The 18775-nt window shown below is 37.0% G+C and overlaps 1 protein-coding gene across 6 annotated transcripts in view; it reads right to left on the bottom strand.

Annotated features, from left to right (window-relative positions):
- Window positions 1-18775, bottom strand: part of MAP2K5 (mitogen-activated protein kinase kinase 5) — a 244156-nt gene that overhangs the window by 103914 nt on the left and 121467 nt on the right. For all 6 annotated transcript variants that reach the window (XR_006887499.1, XR_006887498.1, XM_046653610.1 and 3 more), the window contains exons 14-15: window positions 7194-7267; window positions 6178-6228 (exon numbers count right to left, since the gene is read on the bottom strand). Coding sequence is in view for 4 of the 6 variants with exons in the window: in XM_046653610.1 (XP_046509566.1) it covers window positions 6178-6228; window positions 7194-7267 (125 nt within the window). In the remaining 2 variants the exon portion in view is untranslated. The remainder of the gene's footprint in view (window positions 1-6177; window positions 6229-7193; window positions 7268-18775) is intronic.

Below are 18775 nucleotides of genomic sequence, written 5' to 3'. Positions count from 1 at the left end.
AATACATTGATAACATTTACCCACTGATCTACCAAAACAAATGCAAACTGTAAGCTGAAAATAAGGCATAGAAAAATTAAATTTAATTTAAAAAGAAAAAATAAAAAAGTGATAATGGTCACAGATATCAGGTGGCAAATAAGAGAACTCCTTAAGGATGAGATTCTGCTAACCTCTCATTGGAAAAATTCTTCTTGCAATAACCTTTCAAAATGAGATTACTGCTGTGATGGCAGTGCCTAAGCACAAATGCTCAGAAAAAGCAGAGTCTATCCTAAAGAATTTGTATGGCAGATAGGGATGGGAAATGATCCCAGGCCCCTGAAACTGACACAGGCACAGGATAAGCCCTAATACATTCTGAATTTATGGAGCCAGGACTCGATGGCCTAAGGCTGCAGAATTCAACTCTCTTCTCACACTTGAGGCCAAGGTAGCCCTGTCTTGTCCCCTCTGAAACAAAACAAAACAAAACCAACCAACAGGTACTAGACTACTGACAGAAGAGCTGTGATGGACATTTTGCAGTCAAAAAGCTAAAGCTGGGTTACTTGCTGACATGACAGCTGTTATTATTTAGCATGGAAAGCTAAATAATAGGAAAAACATGAATCTTCTCTGGAACGCCTCTGTAATGGGGTTTAAAGTGTAGGGGAAAAAACTCTGGTCTGTTCTTAACAAGAACAGTAAAGAGTCATGATCATATAAAAAGCAGGATTTATAGAAGATTTCAAAGGGCAGTGGCTCCGAGCTGGCATGCACGTTCCACTCCTTCCAGCTACCCTCTGTGACTTAGCATTTACCCAGGACACATATTTAGTCAACTCCTCCCAGAACTGTCTCTATTTACAACCCAATATCCCAGAGTTTACTTGTCAAAAGCAGGAGGATACCAAGGTACATCTCATCTCTTCTGATAAAGGAATTTCTGCTCAGGATTAGGCTACTCAGAAAATGAACAAAGTATGAACAAATACTTCAGGTTAGTATGTAACCAAAATACGTTATCACAAACAATGGTTTTTTTTAAGTTGGCAAGATCCCTGTGTGAGTAGTAGAGTATACTGGTCAGACTGCTCTAACTCAGTCTATCTTCCAGTTCACTAAATCTCTCTTCTGCTATGTCCAATATGCTACAAAGTAGCAAGGTTTTGATTTTAATCTAGTAGTTTTGTTTGAGACTTTCTCAAATCTACTATGTCACTTCTAAAATTTATGATCTGAAGTCTGTGTGCATCTGTTGTTTCTGCTGGTTCTTCTTCATGTTGCTTTGTGTCCTTGTGTGCCTGGTCTTCTTTGACTGCTTGCTAGATTTTCCTCGTGAAAAAAAAATTTGGAGAGGTTCTCTGAGGCCTGAGGTGAATGTGCCCACCTCATATCAAGTTTTCAGCATGAAGTTCCCTTTACAATTTAGGTCATATATACAAATACCCAGGGTGCAAATCTGTGCCAGAGTTAGTCTATGGCCACAACTTCCCCTTCTTTCTTTTTCTCCTGCTTCTCTGCTTGGCTCTGAGAAGCCTTCTGTTCTGTTCCCTGGAACTGGGGGAGAAGGAACAGCTTTAGTTCTGGTTTGCTTTTACTCTAAAGGTGAGCCCTTCAGGCTTCCAGCATGATATGGGGAAGATCTCCTGGACCCTCTGGCTTAGGGGCCCCCATGTCATTCACAGCTGTGGTACGGGCAAATGCCCTCAGGAATAAGGAGCTTTGGTGTTCTAACATTCTGCTTGCCCATCTGTTGCAGGATTCCATCTGAAAATTGTCCTTGGAGTTCCTCATTATCTTTTTAGCTCTTCAGTGCATTTGAGATGGTTTTAAAAGTATTTTAACTAGCATTTTTCAGCAGAATAGTTGGTCCAAATAACCTAACTTGCTATTACCAGAAACTAGAAGCTGGAGTCCTAATTAAATCTTGACTCTCACTACTTGACCAACTCTGAAACCCTGGGCTAAAGCTGCTTCACCTTTGGTTTCCTCATCTGTAAAATGAAGACAATAATAGTAATACATATATGTCATGGGGTTGTGTGAAGATTAAACCAATCTATGTAATGTACTTGATTCAGTACATGCCACATGGGAATGCTCAGTAAATACCAGCCTCCTTCCGGTCAACGCTACCATCATCACCATCACTGCACGAGCATGGTCAACTGAGATGGACCTTATAGTCTGTCAAGTTTTATTCTGGGTAAAGATAATTTCTAAGGATAGGAATAGCCCAGGTAGGAAAAAATGTTCAGGAGATAAGAATAGTTATTTAGATTGTCTTTCTGATCCCAAAGGACAAATATTTGGGCAAGATCTTTCTTGCAAATTTCAAAACTTTATTTATTCATAACAAGATTGTCAAACCTTTACATTTGATTTAAAAAATTATAATAAACAAACCACAGTGATTAAACAGTGGGTTAAGGTTTTAGGGACTTCTATCTTTAAAACAGAGTAAAATTTTTAGTAACTAGAATTTCTGAGAAATGGTTTAACTTAATGTAAGCCCCCAAAAGCCTTCTGGACCCCTTTTATAATCCTTCTGGATGAAATCCTTTTAAAATGTGGTTGAAAATCTTTCTTCCTTTGGATTAAAGTGTCTGTTGAACCTAATTATCTTCCCCTAAAATGTAATGTATCCTTGAATATGCCACTTCACTTTCTGGGTCTCAGTCTCAACAGCCAATGAGGAGGTTGGACCAGATGACTTTCCAAGCTCCACTGCTTAATGTGCTCATACGTTGTTTTGTTTTGTTTTTTTAAATGAGCTAGGATCTCAGAAAAACCTCACTGCGTTTTCCTAATTATCATTTTCTTGCACCTCACACTTCAGATTACAGGAGAATGAGGTGAGACTGTTCACACATGCAAGACTATTTCTTTGATTCATTTTCTTTTCAATATCTGAGTAGCCTAGCTGACTGTATTTGAGTAATCTGGGGCGTCTTCTACACCTTATAATGCAAGTAAGATACTTAATATGAAAAGTTAAGTGCTCTGCTCATAATTAATGAACAAGTCTGTTTTGAAATGCAGCTTTCATGAATTCCTTCATTTAGCACTGTGATGGACTGCATACAGAGAATGAGCAGAATAAACCCTGTCCCTGTAAAGTTCATAATCTAGATTGAGAGACACACATAAATGATTTGGATATAGGGAGAGGCAGAGCAGTTACAAGTTTAGTTTCTGGAGACTGATTACTTAGGTTTGAATCCCACTTCTGCCAATTTTTAGCTATATGAACTGGGTAAGTCACTTAACTTCTCTATCCCTTGGTTTCTTCACCTGTAAAATGAGAATAAAATTACCTACCTTATAAGATTGTTGTGAGGATTTAAAGAGTTAGTAGATGTAAGAGTTTAAAAGAGTGACTGGCACATGGTGCTAATTAAGTATTAGCTATTACTATTAGTATCATTGTACAGAAGTATGTACGAATATAAAGTGAGAGAAATGGGGGTAAAATGAGGGCATTACATCAGGTGACCTCCAACTGTATATTCCCAAAATTTATTTTTATTTTTACTTTTTTAAAGATTGGCACATCAGCGAACATCTGTTGCCAATCTTCCTCTTTTTTCCTTTTTCTCCCCAAAGCCCCCATACATAGTTGTATATTCTAGCTGTAGTACCTTGTGGTTGTGCTGTGTGGGATGCTACCTCAGCATGGCCCGATGAGCAGTGTCATGTCCACGCCCAGGATCCAAAGTGGTGAAACCCTGGGCTGCCGAAAGGCAGAGCACGCAAACTTAACCAGTCGGCCACCGGGCCGGCCCCTCCCACAATTTATTATTTGTCCTCTGCCCAACTTCCTCGCCCCCACCCATGTCACATTATCATCTACTTCTGAGTCTTTGCTCATCCTTCCACAGTGATCTCTCTCTTTTATAAGTGCTCTTTTTACATACTGCTTGAATCATCAAATTCGTACACTGTATGCCTTCTTATTCTCTAAATGTATGCTTGGTACAACTTCGGTTTTTATGATGTTACACATAATGTGGCCGTATATAATGCTATGTTTCCTATCTTGCCCACGTCTCATGTGGATTATAGAGTGGTTCCACTGTATCTGGCTAAGAAGATGGAAGGTGCTCAGTAAATACTGGTTGATTAATGGAAGGAACTCAGTGTCAGATACAGCTTTTACTGGCAGACACCAGAGGTTGGCAAACTTTTTCTGTAAAGGGCCAGATAGTAAATATTTTTCACTTTGTGGGCCATATGGTCTCTGCTGCAACTGTCACAACTACTCCAGTCTGCAATCACAGCACTAAAGCAGCCATAAACAATGAGGAAATAAATGGGTGAAGCTGTGTTCCAATCAAACTTTCTTTTCTCCTATTTAATTTTTATTTTGGAATACTTATTGATTCACAAGAAGTTGAAAAAATATATATACAGGGAGATTTTGTGCACCATTCACCCAGTCCCCCCCCAATGGTAGTAATACAATAAAATTATCACCATGTCTAAGGCAGGGATTAATACCAGTAACAGAATAATAAATATTATTTCCATCTTCCCTGACTCTCAACCTCTGATCTCTCACCAGTCAGGCAAGTACATGGCCAACGACGGCCTGCTGAATTGAGTGAAGCTCACTATGAGGCTATCACTTCTCACTTCCTAGGTATCTTATGCTTTTTACAGCTTGAACTATAAAGCTGATGACTAGAATTCACTCACCCAAGAAACAAAGCAATTTTAACTTTGCCAATCTGAGCTAACGTTTCATAATTTTAATCCACACATTTTCAATTAACAGACAGACGCATCACATGCATCCATAAACAAAATGGAAATAAAGTAATTTCTTTAACGTACACCTGGGAAAGACAACTGTAATCTGAATTTATACATTCAAACATAAGGCAATTTAATTATTAGAGCAATTTAAACCTAAGACCATGAGGGGTAGTTGAGAAGTTGTTTCATTTATAGTTCTTTTTTTTAAAATCAGTATTCCATATTCTTTCAAAGACTGAAATCACGGCATTTAGCAGGGTTTTGTTAATTATAAAGGTGGCTCACTAATCTCAGCTAACCAGGTAGAGCCAAGAGGGTGATTAAGTTTTATAAAAACAGATATGATGACTTCAGACGTTAATTTCTTTTTCACATTACCTAAAAAAATGAGAAGGAATGAATTTTCTGTAAAAGCAATGCAAGACAAAAATAAACTATTCTAGTATCTCAGTAAAAAAATTGCTTTGTACTATTCTGAGAGTAAGATCCAGGGTTCTATCCATATCAACATCTTTTTATCAAGATAATATATGAACAAAGAATACTGAGAATAACATCCAGGGTTCCATCCATACCAACACTTTAACTTCACATACAGACTATTAGAAGTCAAACAGACTACCTGAATAAATCTAGAACCCTCATTAAAATAACTAACCTGAAGATGTTAAAACAAAACTTTGCTCCAAAACTGATACTAGATAAGCTTTTTGTTCATCTCTCCCCACCCTCCATTCTGAAGTGATTGTGGAAACCAATACACAAAAGCATTTTTATAGACACAAATAACTTCCCTTACTTAAAAGGTAAGGAGAAAAAAGGTCAAAACCAAGTACACGTTGGTCTTTGAAATAGTTCTGCACTTCCACTTTTTATTCTTGGTAAATTTATTTGCGTGGAACTAAGCAAGTTATCTTACAAGAGGTATGACTAACAAATAAACAGAACATAGATGTCCAAGTTCTAAAGAGAACTGCCTGCTAAACACTTTTCTTCAGAGATCCATAAGTAAGAGCTGGTCACATGGATAATTTAATTTTGATCTGGTGACAAAGCATGTTTGTAATCTTGGAAAAAACGACCAATTTTATTTACTCACATTTTGGTATATTTGAGGGTTAATTAAATAAGCAATGTGGCAAAGTAGCCAATACGCTATCAGGTGCAATTTTTCTGTAGGATTAAACTTCAAAACTCAGCTATTTTCCACTTGAACCAACCAGTTAAGTCAACAAAATCAGATAAGTTGGTAGCTCCTGTATAAACCCTAATGTCTTTCAGAAAGATTTAAAAATAGAATCATGACTGGATTGACTCTGTAATTTATGAACTGTTAGGCTAAAGCTGTGGAATTAATTCAAGAATTATACATTACCAAGTACTTAAAGATAAAGATGTTGGTTTTAAATGTTATTTTTGCATAAGTTTACTTACCGCCATATAAGCATTTGTTCCAACATACGTCTTGGCTATAGAATTCACCAGCTATGAGACAAAACAGTCTGTTAGAACAATATAAAGATAATGTGGAAATAAAATGGGCAATTATTCCCCATTTAACCTACAATCATCATTTCTATAAATCAACTAAAAATTATGTAAAAGGGAACAAATTTATCTACAAAGGCATTAAAAATGATTAAATCTCTCTTTTCTTTTGAATGTGATTTCCAATTTAAACAAGCACAGCATTACAGTTTATAGCAGATACCCTTAAAGAATTCACTTAAGCAGGATGCTTATAGCTTTAGTACCCCAAACCCGCCTGATATAAAAAGTCAATTTGAAGTAGAATTTGAACACACTCATTTTTTAGTCAAATGGCTCAAGATGTGAATGAAGCCCTGTGCATTACTAGAATGAAACGCACACTAAATATGCTGGAGGGATAACAGACTCTGACAACTCATAATACAACGATGACCTTTGCTTTGGTCTTCGTGTTTGGCTGGGAGTAAAGGCGGCTGCAATTCAAATCAACATCACAGCACGCTCATGGGTCACTATCACTGGGGTCCTCCGGGGAGGCCCAAAATGGAAATTAATTAAAATTTGTGCCGCACATTGTCATGGCCCTCCACCATTGTTGCTCCCAATATTAATTTTTATTGTGGGCCAGTTGGGCTCCCCAGGCACAGCTCCCACTCTGCCCTCCCTTTTGTCTGGCCAAAACACTTTCATATCAAAGCTGCATATCAATGAAGTTTGCTATTCGTAAGTAGTAATTACAATATCAGCAGTTTTTACTGTCATTAAACAATGAACAATCATATTCTGATGAAGGAAACTCGCTCAGAGATTAAAAATGAATGACACAATCCCAGCCGAGGAGAAGATGCAGAGTTCTGTTTGTCTGGCAGCTAGGCGATTTTTCAATCCAGAGAGTAGACTGAAAATAAAAAGTGGATGTTATAGAGAGGAGAGCAGACTGGAAGGAAAAAGAGACCTACCTGAGTGCTAACTCCAAAATCACACAGCTTGACCTGTCCGCTTGTGTTTACTAGCATATTGGAGGGCTTCACATCTAAAAAGGGACCAGAAAAGTCCACGTAACTAATTCCACATCTACAGTGCTTGTTCTAAAAAACGGCGCACATGCACACCATACCATATTGCAGAAATGACATCCAGAATTCCAATCACAAATTTAAGGTAAAACATTTTATCTGGAGGCAAAACGTAAGGTCCTAACTCCCACTTCCAACCATTTCTAGTTTCTATAGAAGCAAAGGTTTATTTTAAGTGAAACTTAAATAAAATCTTGGCTTCCAACAACAGTAAATACATCATCCTATCGCCAGCCTTCTAGGAAAAGTAGGTAGATAAGAAAATGTCATCTTGCAAAGAATTTGCACAAAAAGGCTTAGCTTTGCTTTCAAGGTGAAACCACTCCTCCCATCTGAGAAGCAGTAAGGCCAAAGGGAAGCCAACAAGGAAAAAATCATTCATATGTTTCTGGTAACAGGTCATATCTGAACGAAACAATGAGAAAACGAATGCAGTACTCCTATCTCCTGGTTTTACGTGACAAACGCTACTTCAGGTAATACTCAGAAATTGATCTAAAAGACGTGTGTATGTGTGTGCATGCATGCACTTAGTCTTTGTTTCATTTATCCTTCTCTTCCCTTACATCATTTTTGACTGCTGTTATAGTTAACAAAAGAAGTGACAGAGCTTTTGCCAAGGCAGTCAGTTGCTAAATAATGACACAAAGGGTTTCTGTGCAGCATTGTCAGTGACAACAATGAGCCTTTTCAGGAATTCAGGAAGCCCACAAAAACCATCCAAGCAGGATAAGAGCACACTACTTTTGATGGTACAGAATAGCACCTGCTTCACCGCTTCATCTTCAATGGCAAAAGTAGTCTGGAACAGACAACTTGTTATATTTAATACAGCATATAACCTTAATTACCCAAAACAGAACAAGAGATTCAATTTTTTATGTAACATTAAAAAAAAAAAATCTGTGAGTAATAATCTTACCCCAACTGTCTATCCTGCAAAAGGGTACTCCAAAAAAGTATCTTGCCAATTGTAGGTACTTAATTCAAACTTCAAGTTCAAACTCAGTAACCAACAATTATTGAACCCTACCTGCTATGTGACAGGCAATGCGCCAGGTACTTTCTCATACATGTACTTATTTGGTGTTGCCTGACTGACACTAGAATGTAAACTCCATGAAGGCAGGACTTTACCTCTTTTATTGACTACTATATTCCCAGTCCGTAGAAGAGTGCCAGGCATACAGTAAGTGCTTAATAAATATTTGCTGAATGGATGAGAGAATAAATGAACGGAAACCACGAACACACATGCATTATTTTCTGTTGATGATTCTGGTTGAAGGGTCAGGGGTTAGCAGTAGAACATATCTCCATAACGGGCCCTTCAGACGAGACACACCACATACTTCCTTTAGGGGGCTCGCTCTCTGAACAGAAAGTAGTTTGCCTAGGCAGGTGTAAGCTCTTTTACCAACTGGTCTCTCTGCCCCCAATTTCAATACAAATCTTACACCACTATCACATTAAATGTACAATTTTCACTACATCATTTCTCTCCTTGAGGAGGAAGTAAAACATTTCCTGACTTCCCCTGCTAATCCAAATGTGAACTCTTTAAGAATAGGGTTGTGCTTTCAAACTTGCCCCAGCAGATAGCAAAATACATACACATCACAGACAGCCACAGTAGACACTAAATAAATGTTCGCTGAACTGAAAGAAATGTTAGCCTCTACATAGCCTGGTCTTATTTTCCAAATCTAATTCTCATTACAGGCCCTCAACTTAGAATATTTTTCTTTTAGACAATCTGCTCCTTTTGTATATTGCCATCCTTAAACCGCTCTGAACACATCACATCAGAGGGAGACAGTTAATGAACAAATATTTTGAGCTTTTGGAAGAAGGAGCTGCGTGGAAATCACAAGTTATGCTAAAATTAACAAATCTTTAATCAGACATACATTTGACTTAAGTGGATCAATAGAGAGAACAAAGCAAGAAAACTATGTTATAATTATATTCTAAAAGGCAAGGTGTAAATAAAAACTTTACTGCATTTTTCAGCTCTCCAACAACATCTTTTTTAACTTACATGGAAGCCTACTATAAGACTTTTGCACATTCACCTCTCAGCCTACTTTTTAGGAATACTTTATGTATGAAAGTAGTAGACAACCAGTCATCTTCAAACCAACCTTTGTATTCCAAATAGAATGTTTTAATCATTGTCTCAAAAAAAAAAACAACAACAAAAAAACCCAACTCAAAAAACCCCATCACTAAGCCTTTGTTCATGCTGTGTGTTCTTTTCTCCCCACCCCAGGTTTAGAAACCCTTCCTGGATATTTTCTGACGGAATCCTGCCCATCCTTCAACTCAAGTACCTGCTTCCCTGCTGCCCTAGCTACTCAGGTCATCAAAGTCACTGCTGCCTTTGAACCGCCCAAGCATTTACTGTCTGTACCATTGTTTGGAACTGCGCACATAATCCTTTTTACCAGTAGTTACCATATTTACTGTTACAGACATCACTGCCCCAAGTATTAAGTTCACAGGGGAGGAAAAAGCTTTATACATCTCTGTACGTATCCCTTCTGAGCACAGTATCTTGCTCACTGGTTGATGGTTTTTTAAACAATATATTAAATTTGTTAATATTAAGTGTCCCCCTCCCCACCAACACCTTGAGACATCGTTTGAACACAATAGACCCCTTTAAACAAAATCAATGGATTCAGGCTAGGGGACAAAAGAGCTGAGTTTTAGTCATTTTGTTACTGCCATAAACTTGGCATGTGACTTTGGACTAGGCACGTGACATTTTAGTTTCCATCTCTGTGCCAATCTTAAAGAACTGTGCGGATTAAATGAGATGAATGTAAAATTGCTCTTCAACTGTCAAACACTGTATAAATGTAAGGTATTATTATTATCCATTGGTAATCAATCAAGCTACACAGGTGGTATATTTCATTATATTTAGCAAATAGTTTCCATTGCTACTGTAGCAAACTTAAGCTGTATTTGAATAAAATACTAGCTGAAAGGAAATAATTTCCAAAGCCCAGTAAGTAGAACTATAAAAACAATTTAACGTTTATGAGGAGGCATTTTTGCCAGACCATATGCACTCATTCCTCAACAAGGCTACTGAACTGGTCTCCCTATTTTTGCACCTGCTCTACTATAGTCTGTGTTGAGCACAGCAGCTAAAGTGATCCTTTTAAAACTTACATCAGACCACGTCACTTTTCTGCCTAATACCTCCAAGGGCTTCGCAACTCAATGCAAGGTCCTCATGATGGTCTCTAAGGCCTTCTCTTAGCTGGCCCCCCACTACCTCTGTGCTCTCATCCTTCCTCCTCCTCTCCCGGCCCACTCTGCTTCATCTCACCTGCCTCCTTGCCAGGCAAGCTCCTGTTCTGTGGTTCCATATCCATGGAATACTCTGCTCCCATACATATGCATGGCTGGCTCCTTCACTTCTTTGAGGCTTCTGTTCAAATGCTACCTTTTTAGGAGAAGTCTTCCCTAACCACCCAATATGAACAGCAATACCTTCCCACCCGATACTCCCTTTCCTTCTTCTCTGTTTCAATGTTCTTCTTAACATTTACACCACGGACACACTGTGTCAGCACAAGGAAATCTGTTCCCTCACAGTTCTGCCTCTTGAAGGGAAGCTTCATGAATGCAGAGACTTGATCTGTTTCGTTCACTACTACATCCAGAATGGTGCCTCGTACAGACTAAAAACAATACTTATTGAGCAAACGGTGAGTGTATCTCTCTACTAAACAGATGGGCAGACGTACTCACCCAGCAAAGCACGAATTCAGCCTGAGAAGCAGCTACATCTTTCCCTACTTAGTAGCATATACTTCAGAAGGAACACATTTCACTGTTAAGGAATACATTTCTAAATGATGTTTTTCACTCTGAGAAGAATCCAGTCATTCAAAAATACTCATTCAGCAAATATTTATTGACATCTTACCACGTGCCAGATAAGGTAGTAGGTGCAGTGGAGAGAAACATGAGTAAGTCCCTGTCTCTGCCCTTCAGGAATATATTCTTTGACCAAAAATACTGCACATGAGATTTCAGGATAACATTGCCTATGTATACTTTAGATGGGATTTTCTTCCTGAACAATTGGCATGCTTCCTACAATAAAGACAATGAGAGTTATGTAACTAAACAGCTACCAAGCCTGGCTGTGCATTTGAAAAAAAACTTTTTCAGTTCCATTTCAGACCTAATGAATCACAATTGAATCTAATACAGTCCAGTCTTTAAGCCAGCATTTAGAAAAGACTGATATAACCCACTGTATTTCTCTTTGATTTAACTGCTAGAAAGTTCAGAACATCTGAAGAGAAATTTCTTCTCGTTTTACTTTACTTTTTAAAATCAATTTTATTCATTTAAAAAAATCAATTTTATTACAATCATTTTGAATGCATAGTTTGATGAGTTTGACAAGTGTATACATCCATGTAACCACACCACAGTCAAGATATGAAAGATTTCTATCACCGAAAAGTTCCCTGTGACTCTTCACAGTCAACTCCACCCTGACCTCTGCAACCACTAATTGGTTTCTGTTGTTATAGATTAGTTTTGCCTTTCCTATATACATTATAAACTCTGTACTATGTCGCTATAATTTCTGCCTTAGTCTGACAATTAGTGTTTGGGTGGTCTGTCTCTGTCATTAATATTTAATGTGGGTATCTCGCGGATAGCACACAGTTGGGTCTTGCTTTTTTAACCAGTCTGACAATTCATGCTTTAATTGGAGCATTTAGACCATTTACACTTAATGTAATTATTGATATGACTGAGTTCAACTCTACCATCTTACTATTTGTCCCATCTGTGGTTCCCTTTTTCTTCTTTTCTTGCCTTCTTTTGGATTAGCTGGGCTCTTTTTAGCATTCCACTGATCTCTACTATTGGCTTCTAGCCAGAGGTTGGCAAACCTTTTTTTTAAAACTCAATTTCAGGTTTTGAGAGCCATATCGCTTTTGTTGTAAATATTCAATTTTGCCACTGTAATTCAAAAGCAGTCATAGGTAATATGTAAATGAGCAGGCATAACTGTGTTCCAATTAAATTTTGTTTACAAAAACAGGTAGAGAGCCAAATTTAGCCTGTGGGCTAAAGTTTGCCAGCCTCTGCTTGAAGTTTGTTTGTTTGTTTTTAATGGCTGTTCTAGGATTTGCAACGTTTCTTTAACTTGTCACAGTCTACTTTCAAATAATATTAAGAGTGCTTCATTTATAACGTAAGAAACTTATAGTAGTATATTTCCATTTTCTTTCTCACATCCTTTCTGCTATTATCTTTCCTCTACATGCATTATAAGCTCCACAATACACTATTTTTATTTTTGCTTTAAATAATTATCTTTTAAAGAAGCTTAAAAGTGAGAAACAAGTCTTTTACATACATCTGCATGTTTACCATTGCTGGTACTATTTATTCCTTTGTGCAGATCCAACCTTCCATCTGGTATTTTCCTTCTGCCTAAACAACTTGCTTTATTTGTTATAATGCTAGTCTACTGGCAAAGAATTTTCCTTGCTTTGTTTGCCTAAGATGATTTATATTTAGCTGTTATTTTTGAAAAATACATTTTCTGGACATAGAATTCTGATAGGGTTTTACCCCCAACATTTAAAATGTCTTTCCATTATCTTCTGGCTTGCATAGCTTCTGACAAGAAGTCTGCTGTCATTCTTATTTTTGTTCCTCTCTACTTAATGTACTTTGTTTTTTCTGAATATTTTAAAGATTTTTTTTAAACCACTGGTTTTCAAATTTTTTATTTTACTTTGGTATGGCTTTGTGTTGTCCTGGTTAGCGTTTGTTTAGCTTCTTAGACCTGTGAGTTTATGTGTTTCATCAAATTTGGCAAGTCTGGGGGCATCAATTCTTCAAATTAATTTTTGTTTCCTTTTCTCTCTTCTTTCCTTCTGAGACTCTAGATACACATAAATCTTAGACATCATGCCACTGTCTCAAAGATCACTGAAGCTATATTCATTTTTTTGGTCTCTTTTTTATTTGTAGTAATTTTGGATAATTTCTCTCTAACATCAAGATCACTAATTGTTTCTTCCGTTGTGTCTAATCCACTGTTAATTCCATCAAGTGAAATTTTGATTTCAGATATTTTATTTTTTCATCTCTAAACGTTCCACTTTGTTCTTTTTTACGTCTTCCATTTCTCTCCTCATAATGTTCATTTTTTCCTTGAAATCTTTGAGTATACTTAAAATATTTATAGTAACTGCTCTAAAGTCCTTATCTGGCAAGTTCATTATCTTGGGGGGCGGGTCCCGTTTCTACTGACTGGTTTTTCTCCTGGTTATGGTCTTTCACCCATTATCATCAGAAGAATTCTCTGTTCACCTACTAATTTTTAACCGGATACCAGATACTGTAAATCTTACTTTCTTGAGTACTGAATTTTGTTGTAATCCTTTAGAAAGTGTTGGACTTGATACTGGCAGGTAATTAACTTATTTGCAGACAGCCAATCATTCTGAGGTTTATTTTAGAGTTTTTATTTATGGAGAGCCTAGAGTAACCCCTCCTCTAGGGCTAGTTTAGCCCCACTCTTCAAGCAGGACCCTTCTAAAGTCCCTCTTGAATGCTCCAATGTATTCAACAAGGTCTCTCTCCTCTGGTTGGTTGAAATTATTAAAATTCTCAAACTTGTGTAATCTTTGGGAATTACTTAGCTTATAGCTCCCCCCAAATTTTCTTTCCCAGACAGCAGTTCTTTGTGTAGCTTTGTAAGATTTCACCCTATGAATGCAGAGATGGATGTTTAGCCAAAGACTCAAGGAGACTCCTTTACAATTTCTTGAGCTCTTTTCATCACAGCTCCTGCCTCTCTAGGACTCTACCTTGTAAATTCTAGCCATTTTGTCTGTCTCAATCTCCAAATTCTGTCTCTTCAACTAAGTAAGACTTCTGGGGTCTGTTTAGGTTCCTCCTCCTTATGCTGCAGTCTGGAAACCGTCTCCGGGTAGAAAGCTTGGTTGATTATAGGGCCTACCTCATCTTTTTCCCTTCTCTCAGGGCTCAGAGTCTTGCACTGCTTGTTGTCTAGTGTCTGAAAACAGATGTTTCATAAATATTTTCCAGTTTCCTAGTTGTTTTTGGTGAAGGGCAAGTCCCATAGCAGTGATTTCTTCCTGGGCAGAAGTGGAAATATGCCTTTAAAGTTCTTATCTTTTGTTCATTGTTTTGACTTTATATCATAAGCTGCTTCAAATCCTTTTTTGAAATAGATGGAATATAAATAATATTAGGATTTTAATTAGTTAAGCTAAATCTGAATTCCTGTGGCAGAATTTGAAGCAAATGGAATTCTTTAAATGTTGGAATGAGGATAGCTCCTCTAAGTTTTACTTTATCTGAATAAAATATTCCACCTTATACCTGAGGTATAAAAAATCCTAGTATATAGCCACTGAACTTACTACTTCCAAGTTTTTATTTAAAATGTGCAAATGCTACAATTCTCAAGAATAGTTCCAGGAATACTAAAACGATTTAATTTTGGTTTTGGTTTGTTTTCAACTTCACTCCAAGCCATAGACAACAGTACAACAGATTAGGCAGCAAGATTACTTTTAAGGAGGTAGTTATATTTAGACTTATTTTAGTGCAATCTCAAGTTATAGAAAACAAACAATTGAAGGCATACAGCTTTTCATTCAGCTTACTTTAAAAACATTCTAGCCTTTCTTCTGTAAGCAAAGCACAGAAAAGATGACTCATTCAAGTGACTGATTATAAATGGCAATCATCAGGGCAGATGTAAGTCATTTTGGTTTAATCAGGCCATTAATTATTAGGGTTTATCAATTAGTTTTATTGAAGGCAAGGGAGCTTCAATGAATAGTAGGGCATTGATTTTAACTGAGACCTTTTCTCAAAGAAAATACAAATGAGGTGTGTAGAATCCAGAAATTACAGGTCCTTTTCATACCACTAAAAAGAAATACACTTCTAATGTAAAACACAAGCCTTTAGTGAAAAATCAAATTAACTCTAATCCCCTTTGCATTACATATGAAATATCATGTTTTGGTGTTCTGTAACTTGAGGTTTGGTTTTAATCCATCTTGACCAAGAGGTCAATATCACATTGGAGAAAATGAGATAAAGTATAACACAAAGTGACTATTTTTAATATCAGATATTTCTTATCTTATTTCATTTTAGAAAAAAATTTAGTCATTTTATGCAGACAGGGTTTTTATAGGAGTCAAGATAGATTCCTGTTTGTCACATCCTCTCAGAGCAAGCAGAGATGGCATGGACAGCGTGTGAGTGTGAACGTGTGCATGTGTGTGCTGTATGACATACAAGCTTAAGGGTGATATCTGATCTTCCCACATTGACAAGGTTGTTATAAGAATTAAGTGAGACTGTGCTTAGCAGTGCCTCTCACAGAGCTGGGGCTCAGTGAATTGAATGAATAAAACTAAATTTTAGAAACATTTTGTAAACTTGAGTGCACTACGTATACTGGAAGCTACTGCTTTCTAGAATTGGTGATGACAATGACTCAGCCTAGGAAGTCAGGATGTGGATCATCTAATACACTGGACTAGACCCAAATGCTAAATAAGGTTCACTTTAATTATATAAGCTCCACCTGAAGGCAGGCTTCTTCCAGAATGGCAAGTGCTGTTCAGCTGGGATCACAGAAGAGTTAACAATTACCCAATCACAACAAGTGTCTCCTGTCACAATGTTTTCCCACTCATTCAGTGAGATTTCACAGTAAGCTGGGCTTTTTAACAATGATGTAATGTAATGCAGCAGTGACAGCCCACGTAGATAACAGGTAGTTATGATGCAATTCTGTTTAATAAATTGAAGCACTTAGAAGGTTATTAGAAAAATACCAAGGAGTTGTAAGAATGGAAGAATTTACAAATGGGGTCTCATGTCATGCAGAAAATAGTAGGTGGTTTTCTACAGGAGGCTGTAACTGAATAAAAATCAGCTTCAAAATGTCTTTAAAAATTAAACATAAACTTACCATATAACGTTTGTAGTCACTTTCCTATTCTATCTTTGAGACAGTATGAAACATCAGTTAATTACACTGATCATATACTATGTATCAATGATAAAATGGTTATTTGTTCTCAAAACTGATATGGACTAGATGATCTGATGCACTGTGATCACAAATATTTAAAGACAGATACTAACCACTCCCAAGTATCTACTCAAGAGAAATGCAATCGGAGAACCAAATAAAGACTTGTATATGAATAGCAGCATTATTCAAAATAGCCCCAAACTGGATACAATCCAAATGTCTCTCTACTAATAAATAGATGGATAAAATGTGATATATCCATACAATGGAACATTATTCAGCAATAAAAAAGGAATGGACTGCTAACACATGCAACAAGTACATGAATGAACCTTAAAAACATTATGCTAAGTCAAAGAAGTGAGATATAAAAGATTTTACATTGTGTGATTCTATTTATATAAAATATCTAAAAAGGCAAATCTATAAAGTCAGAAAATAGATTAGTGGTTCCCTGGGGCTGGAAGCAAGGATCGATTGCAAATGGGCATGAGGACTCTTTTTTGGGATGATGGAATAATTTAAAATGGATTATTGTGATAGTTGCACAGTTCTATAACTTATTAAAAATCCCTGAATCATATACTTAAAATGGATGAATTTTATGATAGGTAAGTTATATATAAATAAAGCTGTTTAAAAAAATCAGCCTCAAAACATATTTTCACTTATTAACTCCTCCATAGTTTTTTAGGTGCTTTCTGGTCCCATGGTCTCTTTCCTACTCTATTCATAACAAAATATGAAACATCAGTTAATTACACTCGTCATATGGTAAAATGGTTATTCCTTCTCAAAACTGATACACACTAGAAAGCCTGATTGTCATCATAAATATTTAAAGAAAGATACTAATTTTTCAATGTCACTTCTGTGTGTTTCAGATTATTTCCCAAAATAGTCCACTAAGGTTATATACATAAATGCAAAAACAACTGGTTCAAACATGAAAAATTTGGTCAATGAACCATAGTTGCCTCAGTAACCTCCAGTAACTGCTCTGCTCTGCTCTGATTTTCAGGCTGGACTGACTCATTTTTTTTTTTTCCACTGAATTGACCAAATTGACTGTGGAAATTGGTATCATGTTGAGACAACCCATGTTGCCACCCATAACCGCCTCATGCAAGAAACTGTATCTTTATACATGCTGCATCAATTAGCCATTAAACAATCCACATAAACAGCATCAAGCTGAAGCTTGCCAATAAAGCCCAGAGCTTCAAGAGCATGTGCTTTCTGCAGCTCCTCACAAAAGGCTCCTCTGCCCACCACCCAGGCCCCGCCCTCAACACATCAGGGGGCAGAGTGGGAGGTTACCCTCAGTCAGGCTAGGGCTGGGCGCCAGGGCACTGTTCAAAACAGATACAAAAAAACTCTTTCATAAAACTACAGTTGGAGTTACCCAGTGTGCTTTGTATAGGGATCTATATGTCAATATCCTGGTAGGATTAGTTCCAAAGAAAATTGCAACTTCTGTACATGCTACTATATACACTTTCTTTTTTCAGGAAAGGAAAACCATGCAAATTGAGAATTCTTTTTTTGAGTGATCCATTCACATCAAGTGATGGTGATATCCTACTTTGGCTCCCTTTTGGTTTCCATTTTGTTTTATACTTAGAATATTTAATTTGTTCTGTGCTTTTATGTGTAAACCTCACTTCATGTTTTTAGAAATAGGCATGGTACAATTCTTAAGGAAATGTGAGTTGAGTTTTAAAATAAGGCATGTGGCTCTGTTGTGGGATCATAACGGAAGCAGAAATAAACTTCTCTTCAACTTTTCCCCCTCTATAAAGCAATTACACTGTTTTGCTTGAATGCCAGGAAGCCACTTTCAGTTTACCAGGAGCCAGAGGAGACATTAGCAGGTCTCCACTCTAGTAAACTCTTCTAGCACTGTGCCAGGGTGCTTTAGCAACCTTCTTTCATTATGCTTAATTGTCTTATGAAAAGACAACTAATATATCTATCTAGTTATTTCTTGGGGACTGCATTCTAATGAATGAGAACAGCAGGTACAATTAAATATAGACTATGCTGACATTCTGCATTATAAATTCATCTGTGCACAACAGGAACACACTTAAGAGAAAACCACAATGAGATATAAAAGTTATTCTAATCACTCCATAACATAATAAAGGGTAGGTCATCCAAATATTCTTGCAAAAGCCTTAAATAAAATTAAGCAGCATAATTAGCCATCCTAAATGACAGTTATTATCTAGAGTCTCATGATTCAGTTCAGAAAGGAGGCAACAAATAAGGTTTTCCTCATTCATGAATGAAAAACGCAAGAGACATGCAGCATTTACAAGGCTAATATCAAGGGCAAAAAGGCCTGGGCTTCCCAGTTCTGCCTTCCCCCAGT

This window comes from Equus quagga, chromosome 2, assembly GCF_021613505.1.
Source record: "Equus quagga isolate Etosha38 chromosome 2, UCLA_HA_Equagga_1.0, whole genome shotgun sequence".
Lineage (NCBI taxonomy): Eukaryota > Metazoa > Chordata > Mammalia > Perissodactyla > Equidae > Equus > Equus quagga.
This window is presented reverse-complemented; position numbering and strand designations above follow the sequence as displayed.